This window comes from Anopheles arabiensis, chromosome 2 (genome assembly GCF_016920715.1).
Source record: "Anopheles arabiensis isolate DONGOLA chromosome 2, AaraD3, whole genome shotgun sequence".
NCBI classification, from domain to species: Eukaryota; Metazoa; Arthropoda; class Insecta; order Diptera; family Culicidae; genus Anopheles; species Anopheles arabiensis.
The window spans coordinates 63,826,825-63,845,259 of record NC_053517.1 but is presented as its reverse complement, the minus strand read 5'-3'; the positions used below and the strand labels follow the sequence as shown (position 1 = coordinate 63,845,259).

General features: G+C 41.1%; 1 protein-coding gene across 1 annotated transcript in view; it reads left to right on the top strand.

The window, feature by feature from the left end:
• LOC120893430 overlaps nt 1–17,352 on the top strand; it is a 69,183-nt gene extending 51,831 nt beyond the window's left edge. The window contains exons 10-15 of the mRNA XM_040295306.1: nt 7,301–10,640; nt 10,838–11,082; nt 11,170–11,849; nt 12,236–12,702; nt 13,091–13,241; nt 13,409–17,352. Of these exons, the coding sequence (XP_040151240.1) occupies nt 7,301–10,640; nt 10,838–11,082; nt 11,170–11,849; nt 12,236–12,702; nt 13,091–13,241; nt 13,409–14,800 (6,275 nt within the window). The 3' untranslated portion in view covers nt 14,801–17,352. The remainder of the gene's footprint in view (nt 1–7,300; nt 10,641–10,837; nt 11,083–11,169; nt 11,850–12,235; nt 12,703–13,090; nt 13,242–13,408) is intronic.
• Nucleotides 17,353–18,435: the final 1,083 nt, after the last annotated feature.

Sequence of the window (18,435 nt, the reverse complement as noted above, 5' to 3'; positions counted from 1 at the left end):
ATCAGTAATATCAAAAATTACTTAACTGCGGTAAAAAAAAAAATGTGTGTACGTTCACCGATATCGGTTATTGTGCATTTCGGGTATGGTGTGTAGTGATGGGCAAAACGGCTCCGAAGCCGGAGCCGGCTCCGACCGGCTCCAGACAATTTCGGAGCCGGCTCCGCACCCACGGCTCCGGAGCCGGCTCCGCACCCACGGCTCCGGAGCCGGCTCTGCTCCGACGGCTAAGGAGCCGGCTCCGCTCCGACGGCTCCGGAGCCGGCTCCGCACCAACGGCTCCGGAGCCGGCTCCGCACCAACGGCTCCGGAGCTGGCTCCGCTCCAACGGCTCCGGAGCCGGCTCCACACCCACGGCTCCGGAGCCGGCTCCGCTCCAACGGTTCCTGAGCCGGTTTTAACACAAAGGACCAAAATAACTTTTTCAATGAAGTTTCGATCGAGAAAATCCGGTAATAACGGAGTAAGTCATGTATAAAAGAATTTATAAAAAAAAAACATCGATGACTTTTGAATATTGTTAAGAAAGGCGAGACCAACGAATGTTACACAACGTCATGCATGTCAATACTGCAATCACATCGTGTATTGGTTTCCACACGTGCGAGAAGATATATTAGTTTTTTTATTACGCTATCATACAATGATGTCTCTATTGAACCGTTAGTTCGGAGCCGTTGGTCTGGAGCCGTTGATTCGTCGCCGGCCCCGGAACGGTGGGCCTGAAGCCGGCTCCGCAGCCATTGGAACGGTGCCGTGAGTACCGTTAGTCCGGAGCCGACTACGGAGCCGTTGGCGCGGAGCCGGCTCCGGAGCCGTTGGTGCGGAGCCGGCTCCGGAGCCATTGGTGCGGAGCCGGCTCCGGAGCCGTCGGAACGGAGCCGGCTCCGGAGCCGTCGGAACGGAGCCGGCTCCGGAGCCGTCGGAACGGAGCCGGCTCCGGAGCCGTCGGAGCGGAGCCGGCTCCGGGAAAAAGTCGGAGCCGGCTCTGGAGCCGTTAGTCCGGAGCCGGCTCCGGAGCCGTTGGTGCGCTCCGAAACGCCCATCACTAATGGTGTGCCTCTTCGTTCTACCTTGCACTCGTCTTTTGTTATTGATTTCTCGTGAAGTTGCGGTCGTGTCGAATTAAGGTTACCCACTCACACATCGCCTGTACATTGTCATTTTGCATTTTGGTTTTGGGGCCTCTTCATCCCGGTTGAATGGGTTCCCACACTGATACGCGCAGGTTGAGCTGGTGTCGCTTCTGCAGTCCGACCGTTGCTCCTTTGTTTTCACGAGATTTGCACTAACCCATCCATTCTTCATTAGAGCTATGGATCGGCATTGCTGCCTTCCTCACCGTATCCGAGAATCGAAGAACAACCGTTCTGATATGATAGTCCAGCCATTATTGTGGATTCTTTCGTATGGAATGGAATGGGTAAAAAATGAAACCATGAGCTTGTGTGTTCTACGCAAGCGAAAATAGATAAAAGCCTATTCAAAAAGGGTACCGTAGAACCCACTTCTTATCACATAAAGTACACTTCCCGTAAAACATAATCAAGAAAGTGACCCACAATTAAGAAAACCCCTGAAATCTCATATATGTAGTCGTGAGGTGCATCATCAGCGTCGTGCGAGTAACAGCATAATGCATGACTGTTGTTTCACCAGAATTATGTTCTTCACGGTTTTTTATGCTTTCTCCAGTGGCTGGTTTGTCTATTACTTCCGCTTACCCTTGTTTAAGGTTGTATGATGATATCTGTTAATCAACAATTGATAGCATATGCAAAATATCTTTGTCACGGGGTAAAGTCTTTACCCGTTAGTGCCATGATACTAAACCACCAAAAAGCAGTATTTTAAAGCTTTTACTGTCGTTTTTTCTTCAGTTGTTTGCTCATATAAAACTTCCAAAAATATAAAGAATGCATATTTAGATAGCTTAAGATAACCGGCACACGATGCATAGTGAACCGGAAAAACCCCAAAAAATCCGGGAAAAACCGAGAATTTAAAATCCTGATTCGAGTAGCCACCCGGTATTTATCTATCAATTATCAAGCTTTTCCATTCCAGTTTAAGTAAAAAAAAAACTTGAAAAATAATATATTTTCCGTCTAACATAACATGGCACCAAATTATTTTGCAAAATGCCTCGAGCCGCCACCAGATGCGCTAGTAAAAATCGACATAACACTAGCGAGTACGGACAGTGTAGCCACAGCCTTTAGAGTTTACCACTTCATCGTATCTGAAATCCATATTACGGCAGCAACACTTTTTTGCTCTAATGTATTCAAAAAATTTAGCTGCTATCTTTACTAAACCATATTATGCAAACATTAATGCATAATCAATTTCATAGATTCATTATTTTGAAATCAACATTTTACATGAGTGAAGGAAGAGTTTGGGCCACTCCATAGGCCATCTGCAGCGCATTTAAAAGGTTTATCCTTTTGGTCGTACATTTTGGTTTTACTTGCCTTTACTTAAATTATCGAGTTTTCGTAAATAATGTAAGCAATCAAAATTGCAATGTCTTTTGGCGGGCAATATTGGGTTTGTTTGCCAATACAATACGCAGCTCAAAAGCAGACATTGAGTCGCGTAAATTCCGTTGTCCCTTCGGAATTTCAGTGCAAATTGATTAATTATTCATCCGGGCGACGCGAGTGTATTGTGCCCTGTTAGAGTAAAACAAAGCGGATACGTTTAATCACACAGAACACCATTGCCGTTTGTTATGAACATGATCATGTACGAAAGTATGAGTGTGTAACCAAATTTGATTGGCGGTGGTGTAAAAAAGGCGCTGCAACGAGCATGGGCGAGGAAAGAGTAACGTTGCAAAGTGGTGAAAATCGTCGAACAAATCAAACGAACCAATTTCTATTTGCTGTGTTCAGATGTGCCTTCTTCCACTTTCAATTGGAACTCAACTCACCCGAAGTACTGTAGATGTAAACTGTTGTTGTAAAATAAATGTTTAGCTAGGTTGGGTTGCAGGTTTTGCTTCATCCATGATTGTCATTCACTGGGGAAGGATTATAAGGAAGGGACACTCAAGTGGGTTTTCCGCGCTAATCGATATGATGTTTGCTCTCGGTACGCATGAACTAGCATACGGTTTGCAAATGTTTCTAGCCTGGTTCGGGTGTCAGTAGTGTCAAAGTTTATTGAAACGCTTCCAAAATGTAATGATTATTTTGTTCGATCATGAAAATGAAGATTTAATATAGATGGACTTTGTATGTATATCTGGGCAAAACGAAGAAATGTAAAGGTCGTCTAAAATGTCGTTACATTTGCCTTTTTGTCCAATTTGACAAGCCTGACATGTGGGCTCTGGAGAACAAGCCGTTCGAAGCGCTATATCTGTGGAGGGTAGTGTCGGGCATTCCGTTTAATTTCGCGGTATCTGTCAATTCTGCATATGTTCGCATCGATCCGTGATTCGGATTGTTTATCTTAGCGATATTTTGATTCAATTACTCGTAGAAAATATTAACATGTGTTGCCAGCTGGGTAATGAACGGCAGGGAAATAATGGACGGGGAAAAGGTATCATTTTGGAAAGTGCTCTCTTGCTGTTTTAAACCCTTTGTATCGTGGGATTTTGATTTTACTGGCAACCTCGTCATTAGTAGAAAGATGAATATGCTCTACAATCGTGTTGTGGTTGTGTTTATTTTTGTAAATTGAAGTCAACTGTTTAGTTTTAAACACAGCAATTTTTAAACAGCATATGTTACAAAAGTAACGTTATTTAATGGAACACAAATAATTCAATTACGGGCGGTCAATACGGTCATATCATTTGCATTCAATCAACAATTCAGCACAATAACAATCACGTCCAAACTTAATTTCGTTATTGTTATTATGTTAGAATACATTATTGTATTCTTCTAATCGTCCAAAATAAGCTCTAAATTGTAAATTAATCTTACGGTTCTAACGGGTTGTTTATCGGAAAGAAAGTAAAGGCAAAAAGTGCATGAAGCTTATCAGCTAAACTTTACATTTGTATGTAACGATATGCACTGGCGCGCGTACCTCTGCCATCCGCCAATCGATATATTTGTGTAACTCATCGTTCTTGTTATGTCGTGTTTACTACAACTAGAACAAACTTCAATTACATAGAAGTGTAGCGAACTAGTAAATAGAACCGTGTGGTACTAGCAGCCATACGTAGCCCCCTTGTTGGGTACTAGCACGTTTGTATGCAATATTGATCGTTTCGATAATGATGGTAATGATTGTAATTATATTTAAATAATAAATTATAATTGACATCTATAATACAAACATGTGGAAACATCGCTAAAGCGGTCTTTAGTTGGGAATCAAGCGCAGTGGATTGAAGGAAGAAGAATCATTATATACGAAAATGAATCTGATTGCTGCATCAGAATTAGTCGATGGCTTGAATATGATTATCGATTGATTTAACGGATTGGGTATTTTGGAAGAACATGTTGAATGATTTATTATTTATTAATTTTTTGTTGAGTATTTTCATCTTGGCCGATGTACGCTTCCAATTAGTTACAATTAATTTGGACTTGTTAAACCAATGAATTTAGATTTGTTAACATGTCATTTAATAATTAATATGCAATATTACAAATATCGTTGTGAATGATTAAGCATACTGTGTGCTTTTTGCTTCGGAAACTCTTTCCTGATTCGTGTCTCACAATCTAAATAATCGTGTTTTGCATGTTTTACATAGAATAAATCGAATAATTATGAATTACAGATAGTCCCCGAGAGACGCGGGTCTCTTTTATACCTGAATTCGCAGATACGCGGTTTTTTTAAAAATTTGACATCTTTTTGAGCAAATTGTACTGATTTGATACATCAATTGCCAAATGCAAAACATGCCACTTAAAGCAAACTGTTCGTGATCGGCCCTACGTTGTGATATTTTATGTTAAAGTGCAGTGAAAATTGCTCAGGGTTTAAAGGTGACTGTTTGGCGTACGCGTCAGTATATTCCGAATCCTTTAACGACAATGGTTGACAATTTTGTTCTTAAGGTCGGACCTAACGGACCTAACACTAATACATCGACAATTCAAATGCAACGCTAACGTTTCACCCAGTGAAAATACGCACACAAACGCGTAAACACAAACTTATACAAAAATTAGCTGTAATTTGGCTATACTTCGACTTACGTGGATACGCGGTTTCTTCTTGTTCCGCATTAATAGCGTATCTCGGGGACAACCTGTTTAAAGAAAATAGATTTAACGAAAGATATATGGTGCATGAAATTTTACCGCAAGAATATAAAACCACAATTGGTTTTATTTTTAGCTTTTGTTCTTTGGTCTATGTTTATCGAATAAGTGGCCTAGAACAAGTATGAGCAAGTATGAAAACAAGTGTGTAACTTTGAAACTTCATTCCTTTCGCCAAATGGGAATCATTCGCGCGTACTAATTAAATTGAATTAATTAAATGAATGAGTGAGTGGTTAAAAGAGCGAAAAAGCAAGTAAGCAATCAGTGCAGTCAGTTCGTTAGAGAGTATTTGAACGATAGCTCTTCTTTCAGTGCCTTTATCAGTTCAGCTTGATTAGTGGACGACAGCCTCGGGGTATTGGGTAGCTTGGTTGCGGTCCGTTGAAAGGTAGCGTGCTCGAAGTTAGTCTTCAAATTCGACAAGACTCACTACCCTTGGGGTATTCCATGTACAAACGGTTGATTTAGTGCTCGCGAGATGAAATTATGATTGCTAAATTTCGCACGAAGCATAAAATAATTTGTTCAAGTGGGTATGTACCCAACGATTTGTTTATCGTCCCAAAAGTAATCGAGAAATGAAGATGTAGCATTTATAGTCGTGATGAGAAGAACACTGCTGGGGAAGATGAGACGAGCATCACGAGAATGTAGATGGGGATCGAGTGGCTGATGATGGAATTTGGAGTTAGAGTTGGTTGAGAAATTTTGAAAGAGATTTTTTGCTTGTTCTGCTTATTTGCAGGTGCTTAGTCTACGAATGAGTACGTCCGTACAGGATTGTTTGACAGAAGCATTGGAGGCTACTTTCGTGATATTTGCTTACTTAACTTGTTAGTAAATTGAATGATTTGTACATGATGTAACATCGTGTTTCTTGCTATATCGGTTGCTATTATGTTTTCTTATGTTCCCTATTATTTCATTCAGAAGGAAGGTTACCAACTTCATATTCTGAATGGAAATGAACCGAACAATTAACGCCATCGTAACATTTGCTTAGAATAGCGTGGTTATTTGTATGAAGAAATATATTTATTTAGTTATTATAGTTTTAATATTTTAGGTAAATTTATTTTGTATTATTTTGAAGTTTGTGATTCTACAACTAATATATTAGATATAGCGGATGGCGGATTCAGAGTAGTGAACGCAGCTAACTTGGGGGAGAAGGAGAGTACTTGGGTCCCTCGGGGTTCCATTGTCCACGGGGGGCTTTCGGCGGCGGCCGCTCAGTCCGTCTATACAAATCCTTCTATACTGGATATAACCCGGATAGTGCGTTTAAGTCCCTAACGCATGATAGTGCAGCAAGATATGTTTAATATTATCACTTTCTTATTTTAATAATATCTTGAACAAATAATCATTTATTTGCTCCTACAAATAACTACAAATGAAGTTGAGGTGTATGTTATTTTTTGGTTTGCAAATGTGCCTGAGGAGCTTTAACCCTTTCAGTGTTTTGTCCGAGTGCGACTCGGGCTGTGCTTTTGTTCTCCGTTACGATTGATTCGTCGCGTGGGGGGAGAGGGAGGGAGATAAAACAATGATACAGGGTTTCCCAGGATTTATTGTTCGGTTTCCATATTTTTTTGGGCCCGTCGCACGAATTATACAACGTATTCCATAGATTTTTGGTTCGTTCCCATAATTTATTGGTATCGTCCGCTTAGATATCAATAAAATTGAACCAACAAATGGTTCAATTGTAACTGGGAACGCCCAATAAATTGTGGGAATACACAAAAAAGGGAAGCAACCAAACTATTTTTGGAACTGACCAATCAATCGTGGAAACCCATTGCAGAACGGGTTAAAATTAGTATCTTTTACTATCTTTTGACCATTAATCATTATGGCTTTGTGCATTTTCTAAAAATCGTGGGACTGTCAAAGGTTTCATACAATATGGAACTGATCAATTTGTTGAAGTTGCATATGAATTTAACGTGTCGGCCATACGATGACCATAATGTGAATTTGCGCATATTTTATTTTTCTAGAAAATTATACTAAATATTACTTATTCAAATTTTTACTTACAGATAAAACAAATGTTACGGGTACATTACATACGTGTTTCATCTGCAAAGCAGAGTTGTGCTCGCGTACACGACCTCTTGAGCGAAGCCGTGCCACGCAGTATGGAATATCGGAAGCGGATATCCCTGTTGGAGCTAGAATTTGCAACAGCTGCCAGTGCAAATCGGTTAAATCGCGTTACACTCACTGTCCTCTTCCAACCTGTCCCAATCCTAAAGATCGCGTGAAGCGCTTCCGAAATCTTCCACCTCGGTTGTTCGAACTGGCACCAGAAATACGCGATCCGATCGTGCAAGAGCTTCAAATACCACCCAATGTTAGCAAATGCTGTTCGGCGTGTTTGACACGGATTCGTCGTAAGATGGGTCCTCATCTGCTAGGCAGCAACAGTCTAACCGAAGAGGAGGTTGGCCGACTGAAAAAATTACTGCAAGAGCATGGTCCCAAGTGGAGCCAGTTTGCAGAATCCTTCGGAAAACCAGTTCTAGCCCTTAAAAGTTGCTATTTTCACTATCAGAAAAAGTATGGCCTGGATGTTGCTTTAAATGAGTACTATAAACTGCATCCCAGTGAGGATCGTCGGTCGACCTTTACTGATGGCGATGAGTCAGATCTCAGTGCCGGGTCAACTTCCTCGGATGAACGGGATGGTAGCAGCGACACTACTGCATCGGCAGAAAGCCCAACTGCTGGAAATGGAGGAGTAAATAGTGGTACAATCGGAAACGTGACAGTGATGCCTACGAAAAACAACAGTAGCAGCATTACTACTGATGTAATTTCTATTGTAGAAGGTGTGCCTACAACAGCTAAATTGGAAGAAAGCGGGCGAATCATACTCGATAGTGGTAATGTCCCATCTGGCGTTATTGGTGATAGTGACAGCGTTAGTGGCAGTGAAGTGGCAATCTCATTAGCACCACCACCAAAGACCCCAGCGACAATAACCGGATCTTCTTCGTCAACATCTTCGGGTGGTAGTGGTGTCGCGTATGAGGATGACCGTTTACTTCCCCCAGGTCAACCTCAGCCAAGGAAAGCATTACGCCACACGGAGGAATATGATAGTTCAGCGACCGAAACCGCTGATGAAGAGAATGAATCATCTCCAGCGAATAGGCAGAGTCCTAAAGTATCTCTTTCTCATCCTCCGATACCACATCCGCACTACCCGCCACCATTGCATCACAGCTCTGGAATTGCAATGTTGCACAACTCTATTAGCAACGCTCAGCAACAAACGAATGGTCCTCGTTCTAATGTCATTGGAGGATGTGTAAGCGATATAAACTCACCACAGAATGTAAGGGACGTGATGTTAAATGTCATTGAAAGATCGTTAAAGAATAACTCACTAGCGGCAACCAGCAAACCACCTCCGCCGGGATTACGTGACCTACAATTTGGATCTAGTGTTACACCATCCTCTTCTGTGCCCTCTGGACAGCAAATTCAACCAGTAACGGGATCTGTACCATCGCTGGCTTCTTCAGGGGCCTCCTCTACATCGTCATCGATGGGAAGAGATTTTCGTGATGGGACGAAAGTAGTGTTAACCTCAACAGGCGGTGTTCCGCAAGTAATTACAGGAGTTGGTTCTACGGTGACATCGACGTCCTCCGGTCAGCAAACTAATCCACTTTCGATGCCAGTCTCCACATTAGGAATTACTGTGGTGAACTCTCATGGACAAATAATTTCTTCGCCAGCAGGCCAGCAGCCGCATTCAGCTATACCACCTCCACTGATTGGTGGTCATGTGCAATTAAGTCATCATCATGCATTGAGTAGTCAAATTCCGGCAACTATCACTCCAATTCCACACTCTATCCACCTTGGAGCATCGCCAACTTTGAGTTCATCTGTAGTTCGTCCATCAAACGATGAACCACAAACGTTGGATCTTAGCATCAAAAAAACACCCCGCACAGAGATGATGGCTGTATCGGCTGCTCCCACAAAACTAACGGAAACTAGCAACAATGTTAGTAGTGGTGGAGGAAACTTTCCACCACCGCCTGCGCACAGCCACAATAATAGTAATCATTTGAGCGGCACTGCTGGTGGAAATAGCGGGGCTGGCGGAAGCAGTGGAAATAACAACAATATTAACAATAAATTTCATCTTGGTCATGTATTATCATCAAGCACGCATGGACCGTCAGTTACTGTCTATAGAACGGATGGTACATTTTCGGGGCCTAACATTCCTCCATCGTCAACATCTGCTGTGGGAGGTGGTACCTATGTGAGCTATCACCCGTCCGGGACGGGCGTATCTGATGCTATGGGCCGTACGTTAACAAAATCCCCTTCGGGAACTGGGGCATACCTTACCATACCGCTGGGCACAGGGCCAGGACAGAACAGTGGAGGGTTGTCGATGCAAGGTTCGACGGGATCTACACGTCAGTCAACATTGTCTTCGCTCACACCTCCACCCCCTTTGTCAGGAAGTGGAAATACAAAGGGGAAGAACACTCCCAAACTGAGTCCGAAATTATCTAGTAGTGGTTCTGTCAGCGGTGGTCCTAAAGGAGGTTCCATTACCCATGGCACACCGGTGAATGCCACTCAGCAGCAGCAGCAAAATCAGTTAATCATCCAGGGTCAGCCAACATCTACGGCAAATTTAAGCCCACGGTACGAACCGCATCTTCTGCGTCAAACACCGCCATCATCGGCTGCTTCCAGTGGTCGCCCAGGAACTTCTTCATCTCCGGTCATAATGAGTGACAAGTTTATAGGTTCCATAACTCAAGGAACTCCTGTGCATGGGGGCAGTGGGGGACTCCTGTCTGATAAACGTTCCAGCTCTTCAGCATACGACTACAAGCGTCAGAGCCCTGCGCAAACAATAGTAGTTCCTGGCGGGGGCCATGTATTACCAATTCAGTTTAGTCCCTATGGAACTGGAGTTCGGGGCGTCAGTGGTGGAAATGGTAACGGAGCTTCAGGCGTTACAGCGTACTCGTCACTTGAGCCAACTTCACAACAGTTGAGTTCAAGACAAATCATAATGAACGACTACATAACTTCACAACAGATGCAAGGCCGAACTAGTGCCGCAGGTGGTAATGGAGCAGTCGGCTCAACTGGTGTTGTACCTTTGGTCGTCAATGCAGCTGCCAACAGTCGCTCTGGGAAGGAATCTCCTTTACCACGAAGCGTTGGCGTTAGTGTTCCTGGAGGTCCTACGCCATTGTCTATTCCACCGGGTTCAATATATGGTATCGTAGGAAGCAATGTAGTTGGGACGTCACCTTTGGGAATTGTTAGTAGCCGACAGGCTCAGAATGATTATCTAAGCCGAACTTCACCAGCTGCTGATCATGTTAACAGGTACGATGAAAATTTCATGGCGATTAAAGAATAGAGTTTAATTGATGAACGATTTTATCAGGGACTATAAAATTAATAATAATTTAATATGGTTTGGGGATATATGCGTAGTTTGATAAAACAATATTTATGTTGATATTATTGTAAACTTTAATTTTTACTTTATTTAATCACTTTATTGTTTTTTTTGACTGCAGAATTTCACCGGTGTACAGTAATACGTCTAGTCCACATCGCACTCCGCCACCACCACAGCGACAAGGTGTTATACAGCGTCACAATACTAATAACAGCAGTGGTAGTGGATCTGGAGGTAACAGTACTGGAAATGCCGGCACTGTGGCTATGGTTGTAGGTGGAAGCGGCGTTTCTTCTAAGCCACCTAGTCCAGCACCGCGATATCATTTACAGCCTCCACCTCCTCCTCATCATTATCTTCAAGGTATTGTATAAGAATAGAGAGATTGCACAATATTGACACATTGCAATCAACATGTGTTAATAATTGTATTTTCGCTTTGGTTTGCAGATGCGTTTACCTCGTTCGTTGATTTAGCGGTTCAACAACCACCGATGACAGTTCCGCACAAGGACGACGCAAAACGAGGGGTGCCCGATCAGCAGCAACAACCACCTGCGACGATATCGACAGGATTATCAGTAGTTGGGCCACCGTCTTCGAGTGTACACCATGATATGCGCTATCAGCACCCTACAATGATTCCATTCCACCATCAGCAACATCAGCTGCATCAACAAACAAAACAACTTGCGCAATCGCAAGCACAACAGCTGCATCAACAACAAAATATACATCATACGCAAGAACAGTCGAAAACACTGCTTCAAGATTCGATTAAGCTACAGACACAGGAACTATCTAAAACACAATCACAATCCCAGCCGCCAGTACCGCTACAGTCTCAATCCCATAATCAGCAACAATTATCTCACCAAGCGCATCAACAACACCAACCGGCTCAATCGCCTCAGCCACCTCATTTGCTACAATCAAAACAACAATCGCAATCCCAGTCGATCCACGCGCAGCCGCTGCAAAATCCTCAATTACATCATCAGGAGCATCAGGATCATGACCATGAACATCAAAAGCAACAGCAAAAGCAACAACAACTCCAGCAGTTGCATCAACAGCAAGTAGTGGCTGCAGCTGTTGCTCAGCATCATCAACACCTGAGACAGCAGCAGGTATATATAAATTTGTTAATAGTTTGAGATTTTTGTACTTATTGTGGAAGGATCTCGGTTTAATTGTTCCGTTATATTCGGTATGGCGTATTGAGGGGTAATCTTAAAGTACGCTTGTTAGTTTTGTTAGCTAAATTCACGTTATGTATGATTTTGTTCGTTTAAAGATGTTTTTGAAGCGCATTTCGGTTAGTACGTTGTGAAAAAGACTCCTTAAAAGGTGTAGTGTGCACAAGATGTGAAGAGTCCATTGATTCATAAAATGATTTTGTGGATAAAACGGGTATTTTAAGACATTCTAGATATAATACTATGAGATATCAGATAATTCATTAACTCATTAACCCATATAACATATTTTGTATGTTTTTTATCAATCAATCCAGGCTGATATGCAGCGCCGTCATCAGCAATCTCCGTTGCATCCATCGTTACAGCAGTTGGGACCTATAGCGGCGTATCAACGGGATCCTCATCATCCTGATCAACGAGATCGTCGTGAGGATCTTAATTTCCGCGACCGTGTTGAACTAGAACGCAATCTATTGGTGGAAAGGGCGGATCGTGATCGAGATCGTGACCGTGATCGTGATCGTGATCGTGATCGTGATCGTGATCGTGATCGTGATCGTGATCGTGAACGTGAACGAGAACAGGAAAGGGAACGCGAGCGGGAACGAGAACGTGAACGGGAGCGTGATCGCGAACATCGAGAGCGTCGCGAGTTAGAACGTGAACAACAGGCACGGGAGCATTTGCATCGTGATCGCGAACGTCTCGATCGGCATCATGAGGCAGAAGAACGCCGAAGAAAGCAACAATATGATGGATACTTGCCAGATAGGCGAGAAAGGTAATTTTAAAATATCAAATAATGATCTCACAACGTACTGATTAAAGTGTAAAACACCATAATATACCTTATACTTTTGGTATATTTGAAATACCAAATTCTATTTGAAATTTCAATTCTATTTTATTATATTTAAAAAAAGGAAAAATTTATCTGTTTTCCAACTATTTTCATCGGTTTCTGCAATAAACTATTACAGTTATCATAAATAGTGTACAATAAATTATTATTTATTGTTCAGTAGGGACGGCCCGGCCGTATTGCTATACAATAAATTATATTCGGATAAAAAAGTAAAGATATAATTAAAAAAAAAAACAAAATAAACTAACACTTTCGATCGCAAAATGGACCATTACTGTAAATTATTTTTTTTAATACTTTTCAGAGCGATTGAATTAATGAGCGGTCGAAATACCTCAGATGGGTCACTTACAGCAGCAAATTTGATTGATGCTATCATAACACATCAGATAAGCCAAACAGCAGTCGATCCACCTCCTATGCCGTCGGTTCGAGATCCTCATAGGGCACCATATGTAAGTGTCGAAGGCAACACAATTTGTATCTTACTTAGACATAGAGATCTTACATAGAGTTACAGATAGCGATGTTTTTGTCTTATTAATATCAATATCATAAGAAACAACACAAATAGTTCCGTAGCTGCGATGATGAATTGCTTTTATGCTGTTTTATTTTTCAGTTTGCGTCGCGCGATCAGCGTTCTATTGCAATGCAGCAGGTGATACACGAAAACAACGGAAGCAAATCTCATTCTCCCAACGTAATAAATGTTGACTTGGATTCTGATAACATACATTCTCATCACAGACGTGACAGTGGAGGAATAAGCGGTAACAGTCTTAGTGGTGTAAAAAATATCACTCTTGGCGAGTTAACCGAATCGATCATAGCTAAGGACTATTCGCCCAACCCCAATCCATATCTTCCGCTACGACCACCAATGATACCGTATGGTGCATCAACGACCGGAAATCCCGGAGCGGAAGCGATTCTGGCAGCTGATCAATGGAAACATCGGCGTCCAACGTCTCTAACAACATCCAGTAAGGAAGAACAAATGCAACGTGCACACGAAACTCAAAAGGGTCCCGGTCGAGCTACTCCTGAAGATCGGCATATTATTCGACTTGCGCAATCACCTGGCCCAAGAAGTAAGTTTCATGAATCCGCCTCGCCCGATGGGCCACAATTCTTTCACCCGGGGCCTCATTTGGGACGCGTCGCTGGTGGCACCGGAGTGCCTCATGCCGGAGCAGGAGGCAGGGATAATTTCGTTCTAGACTTTTACGTAAAAAATCGTATTGTCGAAGCAATGCGAACTGAAGATGAAAAGCGTACTTCTACCGATCCTTCGATGGTGGTAGTTGTTGATGGAGTCGGTGGGGGTAATCGGAATATTGAACGCCAGCAACAATCCTCTCCACGCAGTTTCCAAAACCTCTCACCTCATCATCATCAGCCACCCTCGTCTCACCATCATGTGAAGGAAATTACTTTGGTTGATCGAAGTGGTACACCGGCCTCTGGAGCAAGCGATGGACAACCGCATTCTTTGAATGAAGATCACAAACAAAATCATCCGTATCCACAGCATTCTACGCCTTCTTCCGTATTAGCAGCATCGGGTTCTACCACATCAAGTCCAGCCGTGGTTCATAGCACATACCATCCGCTAACGACGCAGCCGTTAACGTCGTTTACTACCCCACCAACTTACGCCTATCCGTTTAGTGCCCTTACTGTCGCCAGTGGGGCGCCGCCAACTACTTCCACCGGGCATCCTTCATCGCCATCTACATCTTCCACGACCTCTATAGTGAACTTGATGGGGACTGGAAGTGGTGGAGGTAATAATGTTGCTGGTTTGAAATCTATGCATTCAGGAATGATTATCACTGGAAGTGGTGCTGGAGTAACCGGCGGTCTTGGCGGAAACAATTCTATTGGAGCAAACAACGGAGGAGGCAACGGATCTGGTGGTGTGTTGACAGATGATCGTCATATTACCTCTGCTATCGAACCGAAACCACTGCTATCTGCTCAATATGAAGCGCTGAGTGATGAAGATTAAGGCGAAACCCCTTGGCTCTAAAGCTTAACACACAAATTGTGTAAATGTTTTGTTTATTTTTCATTGCACGCTCATTCTTTTTTTTTCAACCTATTTTTTATCTTCCTTGCTACGAATTCTGGCCAAAACATCGTGCACTCATGTTAAAGATTGGGTTTTGCGTGTCAGCTTCATATTTTACCATAAAACAAAAGAAACTAATAGTAATCAGTTTTTGCAAATCGTAGTGCAAAGATGCCCAAATCTATCATGAACAATAATCATATGCTTCACTCATTATAGGCTTTAAAAGAATTTTCCGATTAGAAATATGGTATTTTCAAAAAAAATAATGATAATAATAAAAATGGAGCTTGATAGTGCCGCGGAATACGTATAAAGTAACACGCAGTATGTCGTGGTTTCGCCATTTGTCTATGCTGGCTTGTTCCAACAAGATCATGGTAGTGAGCAGGTTCCAACAAGAACATGTAAGTGGTACTAAGCAAACGTTTGACTATGATGAGTAATATGAAGAAATAGACATTAGAATGAAATATGGACAGGAATAACATGGTTCTAATGGCAAGTTTCGATCAATGTCAAGCAAGCATATGATGAAATTGGAGACGATACGGAAGTGCAAGATCTTCCTGAATATGGCAAAATTATCAAATAAACACTCAATACAAGCATTCTTATTCGCCATACTCAAAGCGCCATTACACAATCAGCAAAAGTAATAATAACAGAAAAAAGTAATTTCAAACCGATGCTCTTAAACAGTACATTATGGAAAATTTGAACGATGGTGGGACAGGAATACAGGTAGAATAAGTAATACTTCACAGTCTGGTAGAGAGGATAGACATTGACAAAAGGAGAGCTACTACACATTATTTGCCACGGCTACTTAACTTTCACGATTCGAAATTTCTATTTTCTTTAGATTTGGTTGCTACCAACTGAGCGTAGAATTGAAATGTTCAGTAACGGATATTTCAAAGTTATGTATTTTTTATCCAGAAATCAGTTTATATAACTAATACAGTTTTATTAAAGATCATCACAATTGTCAATCAATTGTAAGTGTGACAGATCGAGAAATAGAATGTCTCAACAAACTTATCTTATCATTTTGCTTCAGTTAGACAATTTCGTACGTTTCGTTACACATCTACCACCGTTATACATTATGCTTCTATATTTACACCGTTATACATTATGCTTCTGAGCTGCAAAATAGAACGAGCGTTTTGACAAACAAACAAACACACGCATAAGTACTCAGAAACATACATAAATACATACAATACTTTAATACACACATACACAGACAGATACAAAAACACACATAAGCACACAGTCAAACAGATACATAAAAAATCCTTTCATCATAAAAAAGAATCAGATTGCCCTTTCGAGTCAAAAGTTGCAATTTACAAAAATGTTATGCTGTTCGTTAGTAAGCAACACATCGACCGAGTATGGATGTGTTGTTTTCGTTGCGATAAGTCCAATCCGATTACTTTTGATCGATAAGATCGAGATCAGAGATTTGCATTACGATCATTATCAATCGTTGGACTCTTGTCACTCTGCAGCATCCAAAGGGTGTAGAAAAATGAAATTATGAAAAAGCTGAGCTGTGCGTCGATTGCAAATATGATGGTTTTATCATTCGTTTGAATTGTGTTCCTTGATCAACATCTATTGTATATGCTTCGCCGATGCTAAACTGCCGATCGATTACTGTCTGTTTTGTGTGTATGTATGCCATTTTGCGGTTGTATCACATAGGTGAATGATGTGAAACTGTATTTCGCGTACAATCGTATGGTAAATATACAATGAAACAAAAATAACAGAGCAAACGTTCTTTATTCTTTGGAATGATCATTTGATTGGATCAGCTTGTGACGAATGTAAAAGACATCGAGGAAAATTGATGAATAATCCCGGGAAAATTATATGAATAGAAGAGGAAGAAGGGATCCTGGAATATAAAAATCGTAGCAACTAATTGCTCTTACAAAGGATATTACTCATTCTGAGATAGGACACATTATGTACAGTAAAAATAAAATGAAAAATAAGTGACCAGCAAGATACTTTACACCCAAAATCAGTGGGGTGGTGCGATTTATTCTTCAATCGATTATTTTTTTAATTTCCTTAGTTTATGCATTACATGATACGATTTGTTCATTTTATTTTCTTAAAAGTTATTTAGCGATTATGCAAAAAAAAAACAATTAGAATATGCATTAAATAACGGAAGGGTCGCTGAGAAGTATATTACAAACATAAATGTAAGGAATCGAGAAAATCTGAGTGAACGAAAAAAAAGAATGGCAAACATGTAAAAGGAAATATAATAGGTACTATGAAAATACTACAAGAATACGAAAAAAGTGTAGAGCAGTCGTAACTTGTAGATGCAGAATATATAAGACGAACTGAAGTAAAGAGAAAAAGAAAAAAAAAAAGAATCGATATGATATGAATATAAGAACGAGTAGATAGTGAGATAACACGTAACTAAAAGTAAACAAGCAAAGAAGTAAAGAAAATAAAGTGAAAATGTAAATTAAACTCACGAATGACTGAATTATTTGTTACTATTTTTGTCCGATAATTCTTGTAAAAGTTGTTTTACGTCTTGTTTCGCAGTTTTGTATATATTTTGTTACGATACTCAAACTAGTGATGGATTGAAACTAGTGTGGAGTCGGCCTTCGAAATCAAGGCCTGTACACGAAGTGCACGCGCAAAGTGAAAGACAAAAAACACAACGAAATGAAATGCGTGATCACAAGTACATTGCACCGGACGGCTCCTGTTAACTCCGACCTGACTCCGGTTCCGGTGGACTTCGATTAACTCCGTAGGACTACGAACGACTCCGAACGACTTCGGACAAGTGTTGGGTAAGCTTCATAAAATAGAATGAATGTTTTAAATGATTCAATGAATATGAATCTCGGTTGCAAAGATCCATGAATTTATGTCTCGAAAAAATCACGAAGCTTTAGGAATTCATGAAACTCAAGGGATTAATACATCTCCAAAGATTCATAGAGCTTGAGCTGCTCATTCTTCTTCTTCTTGGCGTAGCATCCTACGTGGTCAGCCACGTCTATACAGGCTTTCGGGACTTCTTGGCAAGTACCACGCAGCCGGATAGTTTGTTATGCTACGGGAGACGAACCATGCGAGGCTTTAATCCACGACGGGCATGTTGTTAGACCCACCTAACAAATACAATATTATGAAAATCATACATCTGTAAAGATTCATGCATCCCTAAAGATATATGAATTTTAATGAATTTTTGAATCTTAGATTCACGATCTTTGAAGATTTGTTGATCTTTCGAGATTCATGATTCATTGGAGATTCAGTAATCTTTCGTGATTCATGAATGCTTGAATATTCATGAATCTTTCGAGAATCATGAATCCTTGAGATGACAGTCATGAATCTTTGAAGAGTCGATTCGAGATTCGAATCACTCATCACTGCAGATTCATATGAATTAATTTCAACGAAAGATTTATGAAACCCAGCACTACTCCAGACATTATTACAAGAATTGCTTCAATTTTCTACATTATTTACATAATAAAAGGATTTATACCATTGACAGATTTAAT